The sequence below is a fragment of the Sorex fumeus genome, unplaced genomic scaffold (assembly GCF_029834395.1).
Source record: "Sorex fumeus unplaced genomic scaffold, SorFum_2.1 ptg000051l, whole genome shotgun sequence".
NCBI classification, from domain to species: Eukaryota; Metazoa; Chordata; class Mammalia; order Eulipotyphla; family Soricidae; genus Sorex; species Sorex fumeus.
In genome coordinates, this window is record NW_026606108.1 from 11055180 (window position 1) to 11075016 (window position 19837).

A 19837-nucleotide genomic window follows, 5' to 3' on the forward strand; every position below is an offset into this window, starting at 1 on the left:
CGGCAAGCTACCGAGAGTATCTCGCCCACACAGCAAAGCCTGGCAAGCTACCCGTGACATATTCAATCTGCCGAACACAGCACAACAAGTCTCAAAATAGAGACGTTACTGGGCCCGCTCGAGCAAATGGATGAACAACGGGAGGACGGTGTTTTTTGTTTGTTTGGGTGGGAGAGACAGTACTGCTATACACAGTCAACTCTTGTTCTATTCCTAGCACTATGTTTCCCTGAGGCCCACCAGGACTGATCCTTGAACACAGATCCACAGTAGGCTTTGAGCACTGCCAGGTGTGGCTCAAATACCAAAACCCAATACTAATGACCTCCTCTGAGTGCCTGCCTAGCTCGTACTCTGGCATCATCACAGACCAGCACTGTCTAAACTGACACACAGCTGTCTGCCACAACTCCCCTCTCTGGCCACTTTGGGAATGCGGATTCCTGCCCATCTTCATCAGAATCACCTGGGACTTGAGATAAAGCTCTGGGGCCCTACTGTCGGGGTGACATCATGCACCCCAGCTGAGACCACAACATCTAGGCTTCTGCTCACCACCGGATGCCCAGCACCTGGTGCAGAGGGAGGGTTCAGATGCACACCCAGAGAGATTACAGTGGGTAGGGCACTTGCCCCGCACATGACCGACCTAGGTTCTGCCAGTACGGTCTTGCATCTCCAGGAGAGATCCCTGAACACTGCAGGGTGTGGCCCCAACACCAAAAACAATATAGCCACCCTCCAAAAAAAACCCAACTCCCTGCTCCCCCTCTCCCCAGAGCCATGGATCAATATAGAAACGAGAGGCCTGCCTGACCTTCCCGCTGAAAGGTCCCCAGGGCTCACTGAAGGAGAAAATTCAGGTGCCTTCCCCTGGAACATACCAATCCTAGGACCTGTGCCCGAAAGGACAGGGGTCCGGGCTGAGCCACACAGCACCAAACCCGGCACACAGGGCTCTCACCAGCTCTCGGTGCCTCTTCCTCTTCCTCTTCCTCTTCGGAGCTCTCAGAGCTGCTGGCGGGGTCTGACACGCGGTTCTTCTTGGCCAGCAGCGCCGCATCATCCTCAGCCTTGCGCTTCTGGCCCACTTCTGAGGTTCTGCGGGACGTAGGGGCGCGGAGGGGGGCTAGCAACGCCACCAGGCCACAAGGACCACTCCCCAAGGTTGGGGAAGAAAGACCTCCCTCATCTTTGTCTCACTTCACCGCCTGCCCCCCACCCAGGAAACAGCTGAGCTCAGTGAGAACAAGAGAGCCACACTGTTTTCCGCGTGTCACTCACTCACAGAATGTTTGCACGACTGTCAGTCAGTCTTCAGAATAAGCAGGTTGCAAACATTCCAAGACATCAGCTAACAGTCAGGTTCGCCCCATGACTATCCCCGCCCCCCACTATAGTTTCACTTCCCTCGGAGCATTTTAGCTCTCCTGTTCATTTATCTACATCGTGCCAGAATCTTGGGGTGGGGGAGGGGCATGCTGGCACAGTAAATGAGTCACCCAGTGACTCACCCAGGGGCAAGGGGCAAGGCTGGGCTGCTGTCAGAACAATCACCCAAAAGGCTGAGTCCCATTCAAGTGTCATATCCTTTGGGGGGGGGGGGGGGGGGAGAGAACTGGAGGTCCATGGCTAGAGCAAGAGGCAGGACCTATTCCTCTCTTGGTCCTAGGGGGCACTGCTGGTGGGCTGGGGAAACCGCATGTGGTGCCAGGGATTGGCTGGGCCTCCTGCATACTCTGCTCAGAATTGGGGACAGTGTGGGACATGGTGCTCTGGCGCCCTGGCCCAGAGAAGCCTTGCTGGCAATCTGCATCTCACCGACTTCCTGGATTAATTCATCCTGTCTTTCCTCCCACCGACGTCACCTCCCGAGGCCAGGATTCTCCCCAGCTACGTTCTGAGCTGTGTCTGACTGGTGGAAGGTGCTCAGGGAATACTGGGACTGCCCCAGATGGTCAGGCTGACCTCTTTGTTTCCTATCAAATCTGACATGATGAAGCACAGACCCAGGGAAGCCAAGTGCGCCTAAGGACACGCAGTGGTTGCTGGTCTGGAGCTCAGTGGGAACGGCCAGGCTAGCTGCGTCTGGTGGCCATGGGTCCATCTCGGCCAGCAGCCCTCACGTGGATAAGGGGCAGTGCAAAGAAGGGCATTCAGTGCTCACTGAAGCAATTCTTGGGGGCTAAGAAGTGCTCTGAGGAATGCCCAGACGCTTCAGTGAGGGAGAGGAAGAGTAGAGTGTGGTGTGCAGTAAGCCCTGAGCCCCATGTCAGAATCGGCAACGGAGGAAAGCAAAGGGCTGGGGGCCGCCCTCAGTCCTGCCCGGAAGCCGAGAGACCTTTCATGCCATTCCTGCTGTGGCTTACACAACTCCAAAGACAGGCAACTCAGCACACCACTGTCGCCTACATGACCAGGGGGTCACTCTGATGTGGTTCCTTAATGCGTGAATTCAGAATCCCATGGGTCAGTCCCACTTCAGAGCCTCCCTGCTCTGTCCTCACAGCCCCCCTTTCCATGGCGGACCCATTAGGATTCTCTACCAGTCCTCAAAGGACAGCCCTGTGAGTCCTTTGCTCCCCAGGTGTGGTCAGCCCAGGGCACAGAGAATGGGCAATTCTTCCCCCCTTCTTCCTCAAACTAGTCTTCTGTTGATGCTACCTTGGAATCTTGCCTCTTCCTTGAAAATTATTGCTTCCTTGAAGTTTCACGTGTTCTATGAAGTTTCATGCTCAACATGCCCTTGAAATCTTTCCCTCCAATTCAGGCTCCCTTTCAGATCTGCACAGAGGCCCCCCTGCCATCCAACGCAAGGCAGATTGGATTCTTCTCCATTTCCATCAAAGATGCTGGTTTCACCCCTAAAGACCCCTGCACTCCAGAATGCAGCCTCTGGCCACCCCACTCTTGAAATTTGGTCAAAAGAATACAACGGTGCTTCGGTCTCAGGAGCCACTGATTCTGGGGCTCACTATCCTCTCCCCTGACCACACACCCAGACAGGAGGATGCTACAGAGACAGACGGCCACTCCCAAGCTGATGGCCTGGGTGTCCCTTCTGAACTCCTCAGCCCCAGCTGACTTACTGTTGCCAGTGCGTATAGATGTCCAGGAGGGTTACGGGCTGAGCCAGCAAGTTTTTCTGCAGAAAAGAAAGAAGAGCAGTGAACTCTCCCCAAGCTCTGAAAGCATCCTCCCGGCACCCAGTTCTCACAACCTTATGATGTACAGGTGGGTAAGGGGCTCTTTTTGCCTTGCCAGTACCGACCAAATCTTCCAGAGGGGAGCATGGCAAGCACATCCATGTAACCCCCTTGTAAACAACATGCAGCTTAGTGGGACCTTGGAAAGACTGGATTGGCATGCCCAAGGTCAGCTCTTCTCCTGCCCCCAGCCCTGCTGGAGCCTTGAGACCACAGGCTTTTTCTGCCCCTGACCTTTCAGAACGCTTTGAAGGCCAGGCCAGTCTGTCTCTCCAGGGTGATACAAACCACAGCCCAGACACCAAGATACCCAGGTGGCATGACCACAGTGGACTCAGAAAAAGCCTGGAACAAAATGGTATCAGTCCCTTGGCAGGAGCAGAGGGATCCAGAGGGAAACTCAGGCCTTTGCAGCCGAGGCCAGAAGGTCCAGTTTTTCTGGAAAGAACCCAGGGTAGCGAGTGTGCTGGGGTGGGTGGAGAAGTAATGTGGGCAAGGGCAGAGGGTGGCAGGGATGGGGGCTCCTAGGTCAGGAGGGCGCCTCTGACAACTCATCTCTTCAAACCTCAGATTCCCTCTTTCTAACTCAGGCTAAGAGCTGCTGCACCCCTACACAGGCTGAGTTCCCGCTAGACTGTAATCATCTAGCCCCAAGCTTTTTAAGGGTGGGAATGTCCTTTTAAAGGACACTGCTTCAGGACAGAGTGATAGTACAAAGGGTAGGGGATAGGGCATTTGCCTTGCTGAAGCGCTGGCTGGCTGGCTGAGGACCTGGGTTCAATACCCATCATCCCCATCATCCCGGACCATCCACCGTCATCCCATACAGTCCACTAAGCACTGCCAGGAGTAATTCCTGAATGAAGAGCCAGCAGTCACCCTGCTGGGTGACCCAAAACAAACAAACAAAAAATGACACTGTTTTATGATTTCTTAAGAGCCTGGCAAGCTCCCCGTGATGTATTTGACATGCCAAACACAGTTACAACAAAGTCTCCAATGGAGACGTTACTGGGCCCGCTCGAGAAATCGATGAACAACGGGAGGACAGTGACAGTGACCAGGCTGGAAAAATATTACAGGATTAACTGCACTTGCCTTATTACCGTGATGTCTGATTTATAAACCTATTTCATCCCGGGGGTAGTGTAAAAATTTCTCAGGTGAAAAGGTGTTGCAAGCAGGGAAAGTTTTTCTTCTCTCTTTTTTTTTTTCTTTTGTGCCACACCTAGAGGTGTGCAGGGGTTATTCCTGGCCATACATTCAGGAATTATGGGATGCTGGGGATTGAACCTGGATCAGCCGTGTGCAGGGCAAGTAAATGCCTTACCTCTCTGTGCTACCTGTCCAGTCCAGCAGGCAGAAAATGTTTAAGCACTGGTCTAGCCCAGCACAGTGAGACAGCAGTGTGAAGATGTCCACTGTCAGATTCACGTTACCCATCTGGGACAACAATGTCTCCTGGGTGCTACACCCAGACACCCCGCCTACCCTATCAGTGCCATTCTTCCTCCTGGACCTCCTGGACCACTCTCAGTTATGCGAACTACTCACTTCCTTCATGTCTCTACCTAACAGTCACTGTCCCAGAGGAGCTTTAGGACAAACCTATTTAGAAAAGCCTGACCATTCCTTATGCTCCTACCATCATCCAACACAATGTCATTCACTGTCAGAGGGATGGCAGAGACGGTACAGTGGGTAGGACACTTGCTCTGCACGTGGCTCACCTGAGTTTGATCCCCAATACCCACCAGATCCCTCGAGCGATCCCTAAGGTATGGTCCACAAATTCAACAAGAGTAAAATAGATCTGTCGGGCCCAGAAGCTAATTCACAATGGTGGCGCACATGCATAGCCCGTGAGGCAGCAAGGGTGATCCCCAGCACCGCATGCTTCTCCAAGTGTTGCTGGCCGCACCCCTGTGCCCGAGCACTCTGGGGAGCCACCCTGCTCCCAAATTTATCATCTGTTTCTACCAGAATGTATGCTCCATGAAGGCAGATCACTTTTTACGTAGGTGAGTGTTCGGGGAACACCAGGAATATCTCCTGTCCTCCCCACCTCAGGTGCGAAGCCAGCTGGGAAAAGGGCAACTACATCCAAGGCCAGCTGGGAAAAGGAGAACATTTCAGTTCCTCCCCTGAGATCCTGAAAACAAAGATCAACTCAGCGTGTAGAGATAACTTAGGGGGAAACTAACTAATCAGATTGGTAGCCACATCATCAATTTAAAACAGTGGGCTGGGGAGAGAGCTCTCTGCGTGTTTGAGTACCTCTGGCATGTCTGAGGCTTGGAATTAATTCCATCCCCAACACCAGCCCCTCCCCTCCTACCGAGGGGCACACCTCCCAAAAAAACACACCAACCGGGTCTGAGAGTGACCCAAGACTGCCCTTAGTCTTCATGCACGAAGTGCCTGAAGGATGGATGGGGCTGCAGGCGGCCCCTGGGGGGATCTGTCACAGTATTCCACACGGAGACACCTGGGGGAGAAAGCTTGCCAGCACAAGGCATCCCCACCTCTGCCCTCTGCTCGGGTCTCAAACGGGCTGGGGAGACCCCCGGAGCAGGCCACCAGCCATGCCCACCCTCCCTAACCCTGCGGCTCTCAGCCACTGTCGCGTGTTCGGTGGACGTCGCTTTGGTGTCTGACTTTTCGCTTCTCCTTCCTACCCGGCTGTTAAGAGCTGGGGGCGGGGGGCGTGCTGGCCATTCTTATTGCCTGCACGTACCCGGAGTAACTGACCAACAATCTGGGGTGGGCCCCGAGAGCGCTGCTGTTTCTCCGGTGCGACTCAAGCACCGGGCCCCGGGGCCCTCGCACTCTGGGGCCGGACCCCCGGCCCGTCCGGGCCACGTGGCCGGAGGCAGGACGTCCACCCCTACCCCCACTCCACCCCCTCGGCCCGCCTCTCTACCAGGAAGAGGGTGGAGGTGCGGGGAGCGGGAATTACAAAGCTCCGCGGCACGGCTGGGGCGCGGGGCTGGGTGCGCTCGCTGGCACGTGGGGAAACTGAGGCCCGGGCGGCTGGAAGTGGCAGGGGCGGAGCGGGAGGGCGCGCGTCCCCGGCCCCCCGCCGGTGGCCCCGAGCATCGCGGGGCGCCGCCGTCCGGGTGGGCCGGGCCCCCCCCCACCCCCCAGCCCGCACACGGCCCTCGCACGCGGCCGCGCGCTCACCTGGCCGCTCTGCTCCTTCACTTCCCGCGCCGCGCGCACGTAGCCGGCCTGCAGCAGATGCTGGTAGATGAGCGGCAGCAGCTCACGCCGCTTCCGGGCCTCGGCCATGCCCGCGACCCGCGCGACCCCCCGGCGGCCGGCTAGCCCGCACGCCCCCTTCAGTCCCCGCCCGCCGCGGCCCGCGTGCCCTTAGACCTCACGCGCCCCACTTCCGGCCGCTCGATGGCCCGCCGCGCGGCCCGCTGGGAAATGTAGTGCGTGTGTGAGGCGCCGGCCCCGCCCCCGCGCGGGAAAGGGGCGGGAACTCGCCGGGCGGCGGGGCCGTCGATTGGTCGGGGCTGCTGTGCTTAGCCCGCCCCCGCCGCTGGGCCTGTCAGACCCGAGTGACACCCTTAAATCTTTCAGACTTGCTCAGCAGCGAAGGGATGTATCTTCCATTTTAGCTCCCCGAGGGCTGTGGCCGGGATTTTCTCATCGCTGCACGTTCTGAGCTGGGTCGCTTGAGACTCGAGCTTCCACTTACCAGCTCGTTCTAGTCATTTCCCCTAAATGACCCGTAAATCCTGAAATGACTATTTGTCACTAGTTGATTCATTCATTGAGAAAAATCGTTACTGAGCAAGGGACCCTGGGCTAGCACCTGGCTCGGGTGGGTGGATTAAAAAAAAAAAATCTCTTGGGGAGATAGCTCAAAGTGCTGAAGCTGATGCTGTTGGTGTGTGAACCCTGGTTCAGATCCCAGGCACCGTGGGTGGCTCCCAGAGCACCATCCGGAGTAACCCCCAAACAAAATGAAACAGAGATGAGTCTCCAGGGTTCTTGGCTAGCTCAGCAGTAGAAAGCTTGCCCTACGAACTCTGAACTCTGCCACACAAGTAAAGGACAGTGCCAGCAGCACCAACCTTACGAGGTCACCCGTGCGCCCGGACACCCTTTCCCTGTACCCAAACCTTCCCCAAGCAACAGCAAAGGAAAGGGGGCTATCGGGGAGGGGGAAGGGGAGATGAGTGAGCCTGTTCTGTTCTCATTGCCTCGTGGGAGGTAATTGGTAACCTAGTAACTTGGTTCAATGTCTTATCTTCATTGTTGCCTTGTCCAGGCAAACCTGCCTATGAAAGCAGATGGGAGGGGCATTGAGCCCCAAAGTGACATCTAAAAACAGGCTTGAAGAGGGAACAGGAATGTCTAGGTGCAGAGGGGAATTTCTAGGATGCTCTGGTATCCCAGACAGAGGGCACTGCATGAATACAGAAGTCTATTAGTCTGTGGAGTTAGAGATGGAGAAGTAGACAGAACCCTCACTTTAGAAGAGTAAGCCCTGCGTCCAAGGGAGAGCTGATTCTAAACAGGAGAGTAACCAAGGTTTGTGGATTAGGGTTTTTTATTTTATTTATTTATTTTTGGTCATCCCTGTTGGTGCTTGTGTGCCACTCCGCTCCCTGTGCTCAGGAGGCACTCCCACTGGTTCTCAGGGGTCTCTTCGATGCCAAGGGATCAAAGATAGAAACTTCAGCATGCAAAGCCTGTGCCATTCATTGAGCTGTCTTTCTGGCCCGGGGTTTGTGTTTTTAAAGGATTGCTAAATTTGATGTAAGAATAGTCTTGTGAGAGCAACACTACTGGTGTGAGGCTCTTGTGGTTATGGGGTGGGAGGGACAAATCAAGCTGTGGGGAGTTTTTCCCCTAGACACGCTGAGTCATACCCACTGGTATTTAGTCAATCTTTTTTGGGGGGGGAGGGGTCACAGCCGCTGATGCACAGGGGTTACTCCTGACTCATACGCTCAGGAATTACTTCTGGCAGTACTCGGGGACCATATGGGATGCTGGGAATCGAACCCTGGTTGGCCGCGTGCATGGCAAATGCCCTACCCGCTGTGCTCTCGCTCCAACCCCCTAGTCAATCATTTTTAATTTCTCAGACCCATGGAGACTCTCCAGATAGCATGAGCTATACAGTCATTGCTCTAGACAGTTTAACATTTTTACTCAATTTCAGGATAAGGGCTGGAGCGAGAGCACAGCGGTAGGGCGTCTGCCTTGCACGCAGCCAACATGGCCGACCCGAGTTCGATTCCTCCGCCCCTCTCGGAGAGCCCGGCAAGCTGCCGAGAGTATCTCGCCCGCACGGCAAAGCCTGGCAAGCTCCCCGTGACGTATTCGATATGCCAGACACAGTAACAAGTCTCACGATGGAGACTCACTGGACCCGCTTGGGAAAATCAATGAACAACGGGAGGACAGTGACTTTAGGATAAGGATGGCACACACCTGTATCTTTTACAGGAACTGCTGATGCAGGCATGGAACCAGGACTAAGAGAGAGAGGAACCCACACTCACTTAGTCAATTAAATCATTAGTCAGTTATTATTCAATAAATAATTTCTCTCCTGGAGGAAAGTCTTTACCCACAAACAGCCGACATTCCTGTTCAGCAGGTACATATTAAAAGGATAGTTACATAGATACATTGTTATCAAGAATGTTCTGTGCTGGGAAAGAAAAGGCAGGTGCTTTCTTGTGAAATAGCCCCTGGAAGCTCTGCTCAGAGCAACTGCTTAGCGGTCCAGCTGGCTTTTCTTCTCTGTAACTAAATAACTTTAAGGTAAGGTAAAGGTAAAGGCCCTCCCTTTGATCATCTATTTGCTCGAGCGGGCCCAGTAACGTCTCCATTGGAGACTTTGTTGTTACTGTGTTTGGCATATCGAATACGTCACGGGGAGCTTGCCAGGCTCTGCCGTGCGGGCGAGATACTCTCGGTAGCTTGCCGGGCTCTCCGAGAGGGGCGGAGGAATCGAACTCGGGTCGGCCATGTTGGCTGCGTGCAAGGCAAACGCCCTACCGCTGCGCTATTGCTCCAAGTAACAATTTTTTTTTTTCCTGTTCTTCAATTTTATTTTTTTTTTTTTTGCTTTTGGGGTCACACCTGACAATGCACAGGAATTACTCCTGGCAGTGCTCGGGGGACCATATGAGATGCTGGGAATCAAACCCCAGTTGGCCGCATGCAAGGCAAACACCCTACCCACTGTACTATTGCTCCAGCCCCTCTGTGCCTCCATTTCTTCATCTGTAATATAAAGGTGAGGATCATTTCTGCCCCACAGTGTGTCAGGAGGAGAAAATGAATTCTCAGGGAATTCTAAGCAACATTCCAAGCAGAAAGGCGGAGAAGAGCTTCTGATAAAATAGTGCTGCCCATGTAGATATGCTCTGGTGAAAGCACTTAGCAGTAGGAGGATGCTATCTTTTCTTGGGAACTAGAGAAGAAAGTGTGACTTTCGTGAGAAAATTTGAACTGTACACAGGAGGAGAGGGAAGAAGCCGCCCGAAGGTCTGAGGCTTCTGAAAGAGGCAGGAAAAGTCATTATAGCCGGCGCAGAGGAGAGCTGGCACTCAGAGAGTGTGACCGGTGAGCAGAGGGAAGATTCTCCATTGAGGACTTTTCGGCTCATTTTAACAGTGACCAGAAGATGCTGCCAGGGCGGGCCCAAGAAGGATTGGGTGACATTTAAATTTTCAGATGAGCTGCATGAACATGCAGTGGAGAGTGGAGTAGCAGGTATATGAGTGGACACAGAAGGACAAGACAGTGTTAGGGAGCCGGAGCGATAGTACAGCGGGGAGGGCATTTGCTTTGCTCGCGGCCGACCTGGGTTCGATCCCTGGCATCCCATATGGTCCCCCAAGCACTGCCAGGAGTAATTCCTGAGTGCAGAGCCAGGAGTAATCTCTGAGCATCGCTGGGTATGACCCAAAAAGCAAAAACAAACAAACACACACACAAAACAAAACAAAGACAGTGTTAGGACTTCAGGGGGTAGCGCTTGGAAGGTTCTAGAGTTGTCAGGAAGTCAGTTGTCATGGAGATGGTTGAAGTGGAGGGGGAGCGAAGGGGGCACTTGCAACAGGCAGGCAGAGGATTTCTTTGAGGTGGGGCCGGTGGAGGGGGTGAGGACGGCAGTGTGGGTAGCTTTGTTTGAGACATGCTGGGCTTGAAATGCGTTAGCAGCACCCACTGCAGTTGGCGCTCAGAGACTGGGTTTGGGCTCAGCAGGAGAGGGCAAGTTGCCAGTGGAGAGAGGATCCCTGGGCCTGCAACTGAGGGCATGATTGCCAGGGGAGAAGGGCGTGAAGTGGAGAAAAGAGGTGGCCTGGAGGCAGTTCTTAGGCACATCCTCACATCAGATCTCTGTGAAAAGGACCAGCCTGCAGAAGCTGAGAAGGCAGAGAGACAGAGAGCCCTGGGGGGCGGGCACAGAACCCTAGGGCAGAGCTTCAGGGGAGCAGGAATGCCCCCCCCAAGGCTCTGAGCTGGTACGCATGTTGGTTTGTGACAGACCAGGGGATGGCAGGTGACTTTAGAGAGTGCCACTTCCGTGGCATGATGGAGACGGCCAGATGGCAGCGATGTGATAAGGAAGGGAAGGATGGGAGGGGCAGTGGTCCTACTGAGAAGTTTCTGTGTAAAGGGGAGGAGAGGGAGGGCTGTGACAGAAACAATGTTTGCCTCCGGAGCCTGTGTTCGAAGGTAGAAGAGCCGCGAATGTCTCTGGCTAGAAGACTGACAGCAGATCACAGGCGGAGAGATTAATTGAGGGTGTAGGGAACTGGGGCGAGACTCAGCGCGGGCTGTGAAGGGGATGGGATCAGTCGTGTAGGTGGAGGGGCTGGTCGTAGAGAGGAGGAGGGATGACTTCTCTAGAAGCGAAAGAAGGAACAAAGAGAGGATGAGTGCAGATGTAGATGTAGGTTTGTAGTGGGATGCTAAGGGAGATTTCATCTTGAGCTGCTATTTTTTTCCAGCAAGTGGGAGGCAAGGTCTCCTGCGAAGACTGAGGAAGAGGTGGTGAGGAGTTTGAGGGAGGGAGGAGAGTGAGATACAGAGAGTTGAACAAATTGGCCCCCAAACCCCCAGTGGCTCGATAGTGCTGACGACGACCCAGCAGAAGTTGGAGGTCAGGTAGGGCGTTTGCCTTGCATGTGGCTGACCCGGGTTCGAGTTCAGTATCCCATATGGTCCCCTGAGCACTGCCAGGAGTAATTCCTGAGTGCAAAGCCAGGAGTAACCCCTGTTCATTGCCGGGTGTGACCCAAAAAAGCAAAAAAAAAGCAAAAAAAAAAGAAAGAAATGCTTAAAAAAATAAAGAAGAAGAAGCTGGAGGTCAGTGGTTTCTGGGCATTGGTCTGTCTGTTTGGTGCTGCTCCGTGGTTCTTAGAACTTGGTGCTCTGTCCCAGGACCAGGCAGGGGAAAGGGCTTCAAAGAATCATCCAGGATGAGGCTATGCCAGGTGGGAGGGAGAGAGGACATGGGGTCAAAGGGGCCTCTGTGTGCAGGCCATGGAGGGAGGGAGATAAAGATGATGAGGTCAGTGTTCAGGGTGAGAGTAAAAGCCTCTCCTAAACAGCCTCTCTAGAGGGTCTGTCTGAGCTCAGCGAGGGTCAGACAGAGACCATCACACTACTTTAGGACTTATGACTGAATAGGCCACTCAGACAGAACAGATGGGCACACGAATCATTTTAAGTTCAAAGTGTTCTCAATCTTCCAAGAACCAATTTATTACCCCAGTTAAGAATTTTATTCTTTTGGGGCTAGAGCGATAGAACAGTGGGTAGGGTGTTTGCCTTGCATGTGGTCAACCTGGGTTTGATTCCCAGCATCCCATATGGTCCCCCGAGCACCGCCAGGAGTAATTCCTCAGTGCAGAGCCAGGAGTTACCCCTGTGCATTGCCGAGTGTGACCCTAAAACAAAACAGAAACAAAAACAAAAGAATTTTATTCTTTTGTTTGGTGCCACATCCAGTTCCTCCTAGCTCTACACTTAGGGATCACTCCTGGTTGACCTGGAAGGACCATTTGGGATGCCAGGGATTGAATCTGGGTCAGCCACTTGCAAGGCAAGAGTCCTACTCACAGTCCAATTGCTCCCATCCCTCCTGCTCAGAACCCTTGCATGGACTGGAGAGATAGTATAGTGTCTTGAACACACCTGACCCAGATTCAATCCCTGGTTACCCCATATGGTGCCTGGAGCACTGCTAGGAGTAATTCCTGAGGGCAGATCCAGGAGTAAGGTCTGAGTACTGCCGATGTGGCCCCCTAAAAACCAACCAAACAAAGAACACTTGTTTTAGTAGAAAATTTCCTGAAGATGCTCATCTTATCATCTCATTCCTACTTTGGACAAACTGGCAGGCTACCGAATGTAACCTGCCCACACGGCAGTCTGGCAAACTCCCCGTGGCGTACCCAATATGCCAAATACCAGTAACAATGAAGGGTCTCATTCTCCTAACTCTGAAAGAGCCTTGAATATGGCACTTTTTTAAAAATCTCAGGGGTAGGACGAAGGAGATGTTACTGGGGCCTGCTCGAGGCAATCGACGAATAACAGGATGATTGTGATTGTGATCCCTGAAGATAGACCGGTGTCCCCTAGTTAATAAATGGGGAGACGCAGTGGAGCAAGCTCTCATTCTAGGCCAGGAAGCGGAGAAAGGCAGGGTGCTGAGGCCACCAGTGGAGGAGGAGCAGGGCAAATGGTCTGTGGCTCACTATCTGAGCTGGACTTGGGAACTGGTATTAAGAAGCAAAGGCCAACCCCCCAGGTGGTCTGGTGCTTTTTGTTCAGGTTGTTTTGTCCTGATAAGATTCCCTTTAGGCTTTGTCCTTGGCTCCTGGGAAGCTGCCTCATCTGTGGACAATTTCTTCATTTCCGTGATTTTCCAAATCATACCCTCCACTGAATTGCCTCGGGGCCCAAGCACAAAATTAAAACATTAAACTGATAAAATATAACATGGCAACAATTAAGACAGCAGCAAACAAAACAGCGAGTTAAAAAAAAAAAAGGGCTCAGAGCATTTTTCTAATCGTGCTTAAAAAAGATGCCTTGGTGAGAGGGAGTCAGAAGCTTCCAGATACCCAGCTGTGAGTACCTCTCAGGGAAGTCTCGACCTGAGGTCTGGAGCAGGGCAGGGAGAACCCTCCGGAAGGGGTGAAGCAGGACTCCGTTGCCTTCTCTTTCTGATAGGACTGGCTCCTGAACAGAGACAAGTGGTAACTGATAAGGGCAGGGGCTACTGGACTTGCTGTCTGGAAGCTATTCTTTCACTGTGTGACCTTGGGGCAGTCTCATGCCCTCTCTGATCCTCCACATTTCTTTTGGTTGGAGCTGTTGAACAAAGGCCCTTCATCACTGGAACTCTCAAGAGATGGGATCTAGGCAGGAAAGCTGAACCCCAGCACCCAAAGACAGTCTCTTCAGTTAGGGTATAACAACAGAGTCTCTGAGGGCCAAATTGCTCTCGCTAGATTTCCTGCGACTTCTTTCCCTGCAGGGCATGGTGGTTTCCCTTCTCAGTTTTTTGTTGTTGTTGTTGTTTTTCAGTTTCACGGGGAGGTTTTTTGTTTGTTTGTTTGTTTGTTTGTTTTGCTTTTTAGGTCACACCTGTCAAAGCACAGGGGTTACTCCTGGTTCTGCATTCAGGAATTACCCCTGGCGGTGCTCAGGGGACCATATGGGATGCTGGGAATTGAACCCGGGTCGGCCGCATGCAAGGCAAATGCCCTACCCGCTGTGCTATCGCTCCAGCTCCTCACGGGAGATTTTAAAGAATATAAGATGTCTAAAAATTATTACTGATAGAGTGGGGGAGATAGTAGGGTGAGTGGGGTGCTTGCCTTGCATGAGGTCAACCCAGTTTGGTCCCCTGAGCCCCACCAGCAGTGATCCTGAGCGCAGAGGCAGGAGGAAGCCTTGAATATGGCTGGTGTTGCCCGACAACCCTCCCCCCATGAAAACAAAACAAAAATTATTACTGAAGGGCTAGAGAGATTGTGCAAGAGTGAAGGTACTTCCCAGGCTGGTGGATGACTCTGGTTTCATCCCTGGCAATGCACATGCCCCCTGAGCACTGGCAGGAGTGAGCCCTGAGCCAGGAGTCAGCTCTGATCACTGCTGAGTATGGCTCAAAGACAAAATAAAATTGATGAATTGAGGAACCAGGCAACTGTTCTGAGACAGACGCAGCCACACACAAAGGGTGGATGCACTTGCCTTGCACAAGGCCACCCCCAGTGTGGCCATCCACCCAGAACCAAGGATGGTTCCCATTGCACTGCCAGGACTGAGCTCTCAGCACTGAGCTGGGAGCGAGCCCTGGGCCCTGCCGGGGGTGTCACCCCCAGCCCCAAACACTAGCCTGTTCTGAGATTTATAAAGAGAAAGTCAGTTTTCCCTCCCTCTATAGCTTCTCAGCTTCCTTCCTCTCCACATCCCAAAGAGCCTTAGGGGGCTGACATAAACTTTCCTCATTCCCCTTTGCACAAGCATAGATGCCCTTTGTGATATTTCAAGCCATTCCCCTCCCTCCGTGTTTTTCTTTTTCTTTTTCTTTTTCTTTTTTTCTTCAGCTTTCTGGGTCATACCCGGCAACACACAGGGTTTACTCCTGGCTCTGCACTTAGGATTACTCCTGGCGGTGCTTGGGGGACCATATGGGATGCTGGGAATCGAACCCGGGTTGGCCACGTGCAAGGCAAATGCCCTACCCGCTCCAGCTCCAATTTCTTTTCTTTTTTTTTTTTAACCAAAAGGGATCATAACACCCAACTCTGAAATTGACTTCTTTCTTGATATCCAATCAGAACCTTTCTCCAGCACAGTCAGCCTAGCTGATCACGTGGACAAGGTGAGCTGACCTGTGCTTCGAGGTTAACAAGTATCACTTGGTTCAACCCTGGAAGGCCCCTGTACCTGGGGACCAGACTTGTTTAAAGACAGCGAAGTTTAGAGACCTGTTCAGAAGATCATGGCTGGTGGCTACCAGGCTGGGGGTAGCAGGGTTTGCCCAGTGCCAGCTGCCAATGCTCCATCCCCAGCCCCAGCATGCAGCTGGCTCACAGAGGCAAGGAAGCATGGCCTAGCTAGGACCCTAGGGGTAGGGTCTCAAACTTTTTTATTGTGACCCCTTATTGACCCAGAAATTTTTGCATGAAAATTTTACAGGTATATTTGTATATAAAATAGTGTATATAAAATAGGTATATGAGGGGCTGGAGTGATAGCACAGCAGGTAGGGCATTTGCCTTGCACGCGGCCGACCTGGGTTCGATTCCCAGCATCCCATATGGTCCCCTGAGCACCGCCAGGGGTGATTCCTGAGTGCAGAGCCAGGAGTAACCTCTGTGCATCTCCAGGCATGACCCAAAAAGCAAAAAAAAAAAAAAATGGCATATGAATCAACCGTTTGTAGATAATAAATCATAAAAAAGAGTATTTAAAAGCACCCGCTGCATTTAGGCACGTAACCCCAGCTGGGGTAGTGACCCACAGGTTAGGAAGCATTGAGCCAAGAGACCCTCTTTGGCTTCTAGCTCTTAAGGCTGGGTGCTCTCCAGGTCCTCACAGCAGCTCTGACTTTTTTGTGTTGTTTGAGGGCCATACCCAGTGGTGCTCAGGGACCACTCCTGGTGGACCTTGGGGCCTGTCTGGGGCTCTGACAATGGACCCTGGGTTGGCTTTGCACAGGGCAAGTGCCCTCCCACTGTGTCTCGCCCAGCCCCAGAGTTCTGTGGTGCAGCTGGGATCTCATGTGGCCAGAGAGGAGGCCAAGTTCTAATGGCCAAAGCAAGATTCCCCGCCAAGGGCTGTACGTCCAGACCTATTGGCAACATTTCTTTCTTTTTAAGTTTTGGACCACCTCTGGCTGTACTCAGGGATCACTCCTAGTTGGGCTCAGGAGACTTTCTGTGGTACTAGGGATCGTGCCCTGGTTGCCTGTGTGCAAGAGAAGCGCCCTACCCACTTTACTATGTCTCCAGCCTCCCCAAATCTTTTATTCACGTGGTTTCTTTCTCCTAGCTGAAAGGGTCATTGGTGCACCTGGACCCCGACAGGCTGCTCTAACCCCTAAGGAAATAGACCAGAGGTAGGAATCTGCCTGGTGAGGTACCCAGGGGGCTAGAGACAGAGGCAGGCCCTGTCCTTCTTTGCCTAGACCGTTGCCATTTGGATCTGTCTCCAAGATATCCGAAGAGGCATCTGTGCCCAGGCTATTCTGTCTATCCACGTGTCCCCTCTTTTCTATGCCAGCACCCAATACTTGAGAACATATGCCCCTGAACATCCCATTCCCTTGGGAGCTCTGGAACAGAATTGGCCTTTCTCTCTTTGAAGTTTTAGGACTTCCTGTTCATCCTTCAAAGCAAAGTGCAAATATCACTTCTTCAGTGATGGGCCCCTCATTCACTCCAGTTTTCTTTTTTTTTTTCCTTTTTGGGTCACACCCAGGGATGCACAGGGGTTACTCCTGGCTTTGCATTCAGGAATTACCCCTGGCGGTGCTCAGGGGACCATATGGGATGCTGGGAATTGAACCTGGGTTGGCCACGTGCAAGACAAATGCCCTACCCACTGTGCTATCACTCCAGTCCCTCACTCCAGTTTTTAAATGGGTTAAACCATCCTTGCTCTACCTCCAGATCCTTCCACTGCCCCTGATAGAAGGATAAACATTTGAGAAGGAATTGCTAGGAGGTGGGTAGCTGCCACCTAAGCTAGGACTCCCCATGTCAAGGTCACACGACCCCTGGACTGGCCACAGGCCTTTTGATATCCACCACTGTGGTCTCCAGAGAAGATGCCTGTGGGGAGTCAGGGTCCCAGTGGCCTGACCCCAGGAGCTGGGGTCCCAGTGGCCCAACCCGGAGGATCCTGCCTCTCCTGTGCCTCCATCTGCATCTCCTCCTCTTTAGCATTTCTGAAAGCATGGTGATGTGTGCATGACTTCCGGAGAGGAAGAGATGGGCATTTTAAAATGGAAATAATTTTCTCTATTTATTTTAATGTGTATTTGACAAAAAAAAATAACTAGCACATCAAACCTGTTATTTCACAGATATTATTGCTTAGAAGGGGATTCAAGTCGGCATTCAAGTAAAAAAAAAACAGTGAGTCAATGTAGGAGAAAGTACCAATTAAATAATAGTCTAGGTGGTGAGGCAGCGGAGAAAATGGGTCTGCTTTGGATGTTCTGGAATTCTGCCACGGGAGGCGACTCCTGCCGCGCGGGAGGGGAAAGAGTCCCCTTAGCTCCCGGGGCGGGGGTGCAGGATCGGGCAGATGGACCATGTCTCCAGCCCGGAGCCTCCCCCACCTGTGGAGGGGCCAAGTGTGGGCCCCTCCGCGCCTTCTCTCTCAGCTTCCCCACGGTTACTAAGGCGTGGGAGGCTGCGAGGGGCCGCGCGCTGGAAGTTCATCTGCTCTTCATTCTCACCCAGCACCCTGCTCAGCATAAACTATTCAGGGTGGTGATTAACAAGGGTGCAGGAAGCCTGGGTGGGGGGGACGGGGCGAGGCAGGAGGGAAGGCGGTTTCCTCCCATCCATCCAGGAAGGCTCGCCTTGGAATCGCGATCGAATAATTCCTGGGTTGTGCCCAGGCATCCTCTAGCCGGTCCATAGAGATAGGAGAGCAGGGCCTGGACTCAGGCTACTTTGATCCTGGAGCCTCTGTGTCTGCGTTTTTCAAAGCTCCCAGTTGGTTCTATTCCTCCCAAGCCTGGGAGGAGGCACCAGGATAAACCGCACATCTTGTTCTGTGTGCTTGTGGGAATGGGAGGCGTTGGGAGCTATGGCCCTTCCCCAGAGACCCCAGCCAATCCACAGCAGACGCCTGCATCTGGCTCCACTCTGCCAATGAACGGCCCTTGCTGAGCCCAGGTCGGGTCGCGGCTCATGAGGAGAATCTGCCATCCCAGCATGGGAGGTTGCTTTGTGCATCCCTGCGAAGAGACAAGGCCGGCTGAGCAGCCAGTGTGAGAAGGCAGGAAGGGAGCGTGAGGGGCAGTTGGGAGGGCAGTGCAGGACTGCTTGGGAGATTCGGTCCCTTTCTGCGTCTTCCATCCTGCCCTGTCACAGTCCTCAGGACAAGAGTCCATAGTGTCACCCGTAGCTGGGTTTTCATGCCAGCTCCTTAATGAGCACAATTAGAGGAGGAGAGAGGTAGCACAGCAGATGGGGCACTTGCCTTGCATGTGGCCTAGCCTGGCTCCATCCCCAGGACCCCATATGGTCCCTGAGCCTCTCCAGGAGTGATCCTGGAGTGCAGAACCAGGAGTAAGCCCTAAGCACCAAACCCCAAAACAAACAAACAAACAAACAGAAAATCAAATTGAAGGTAAATCCCACTTGGCATTTTCTAATCATGATTTAAAAACCTGGGACACAGTCTGCCCTGGAGAGGCTAGAGCAATAGCACCGCAGATAGAGCGTTTGCCTTACACCGGCTGAGCAGGGTTCGATTCCCGGCATCCCATATGGTCCCCCAAGGACCACCAGGAGTAAGTCCTGAGTGCAGAGCCAGGAGGAACCCAAAAAGTCAAAAACCAAAGCAAACAAACAAAAACCCAATCTGTCCAGGAGCAATTGTCCAGTTCCTGGACTATTTTAGGGATGGGGAGATAGTTCCTAGGACTGCAGTGCTTGTCTTGTGTGCTTTAGGCCTTGGGTTTGATTCCTGAGCTCCTGAACACTGCTGGGCATGGCCCTTAGTGGCCTCCAGAACTGCTGCTCCTGAGGAGGACTGCAGGGCCGGGTGTAAGCACTGACCCACCAGGCCCCGATAGCCTGAACATTACCAGAGAGGTCCCCTTGCTCCCTGAGCACTGCCTGGAAGGCTCTCCCCACCCCCAGATTATGCCTATTGAACACATAAACATTTAGGGACAAATACCTGCAGCTCCAATGTTCCCAAGAACTAGAAGTTACCACCAACAGAGAAAGAAAGAGAGAGAAGACAGAGAGACAGAGACAGAAAGACAGAGACAGAGAGACAGAGACAGTGACAGAGAGACACATTGTCTTTTCCCCCCTGATGCTCATTGTTCCCTGCATTTCCTGAGATGGGTGTGAATATTTCTGTACCTGCTTCCATAATTTTCCCCACAGATTCGCATAGTCAGAGTCACATCGTCACAAAACATAAATTATTACTTTGCTGGTTTTATCTCTGTGGTGCCAGGAGTTCAACCCAAGTCTTCACAGGGGCAAGGTGCTGAGCTACATGCCTACTCTACCAGCCTCCTGCTTCACTTGTTTGTCTGTTTGTTTTGGGGGCCACACCTGGCTGTGCTCCTGTGCTCAGGGATCACACGTGGTGGGACTCACGTGGTGGTGCCAGGGGTCACATACGGTGAGCCACATGTGAAGCAAGTATAATTCCTTCCCCACTGTACAATGTCTCAGATCCTGCTTTGCATATCTTGAAGGGTTTGGTTTCATTTGTGTGTGTGTGTGTGTGTGTGTGTGTGTGTGTGTGTGTGTGTGTGAGTGTTACTGGCCTGCAATCTGGGTCTGAGTCAACATTGGTCCTGAAATGTGGTCAGACCTCTCCTAATCTCTCACTGTAGCTGCAGCCCGAGGCTCACAGCACCGTTC

At 52.8% G+C, this 19837-nt stretch overlaps 1 protein-coding gene across 1 annotated transcript in view; it reads right to left on the bottom strand.

Moving 5' to 3' along the window:
• TCOF1 (treacle ribosome biogenesis factor 1) overlaps window positions 1–6572 on the bottom strand; it is a 35681-nt gene extending 29109 nt beyond the window's left edge. The window contains exons 1-3 of the mRNA XM_056124732.1: window positions 6390–6572; window positions 3090–3145; window positions 965–1101 (exon numbers count right to left, since the gene is read on the bottom strand). Of these exons, the coding sequence (XP_055980707.1) occupies window positions 965–1101; window positions 3090–3145; window positions 6390–6497 (301 nt within the window). The 5' untranslated portion in view covers window positions 6498–6572. The remainder of the gene's footprint in view (window positions 1–964; window positions 1102–3089; window positions 3146–6389) is intronic.
• Window positions 6573–19837: the final 13265 nt, after the last annotated feature.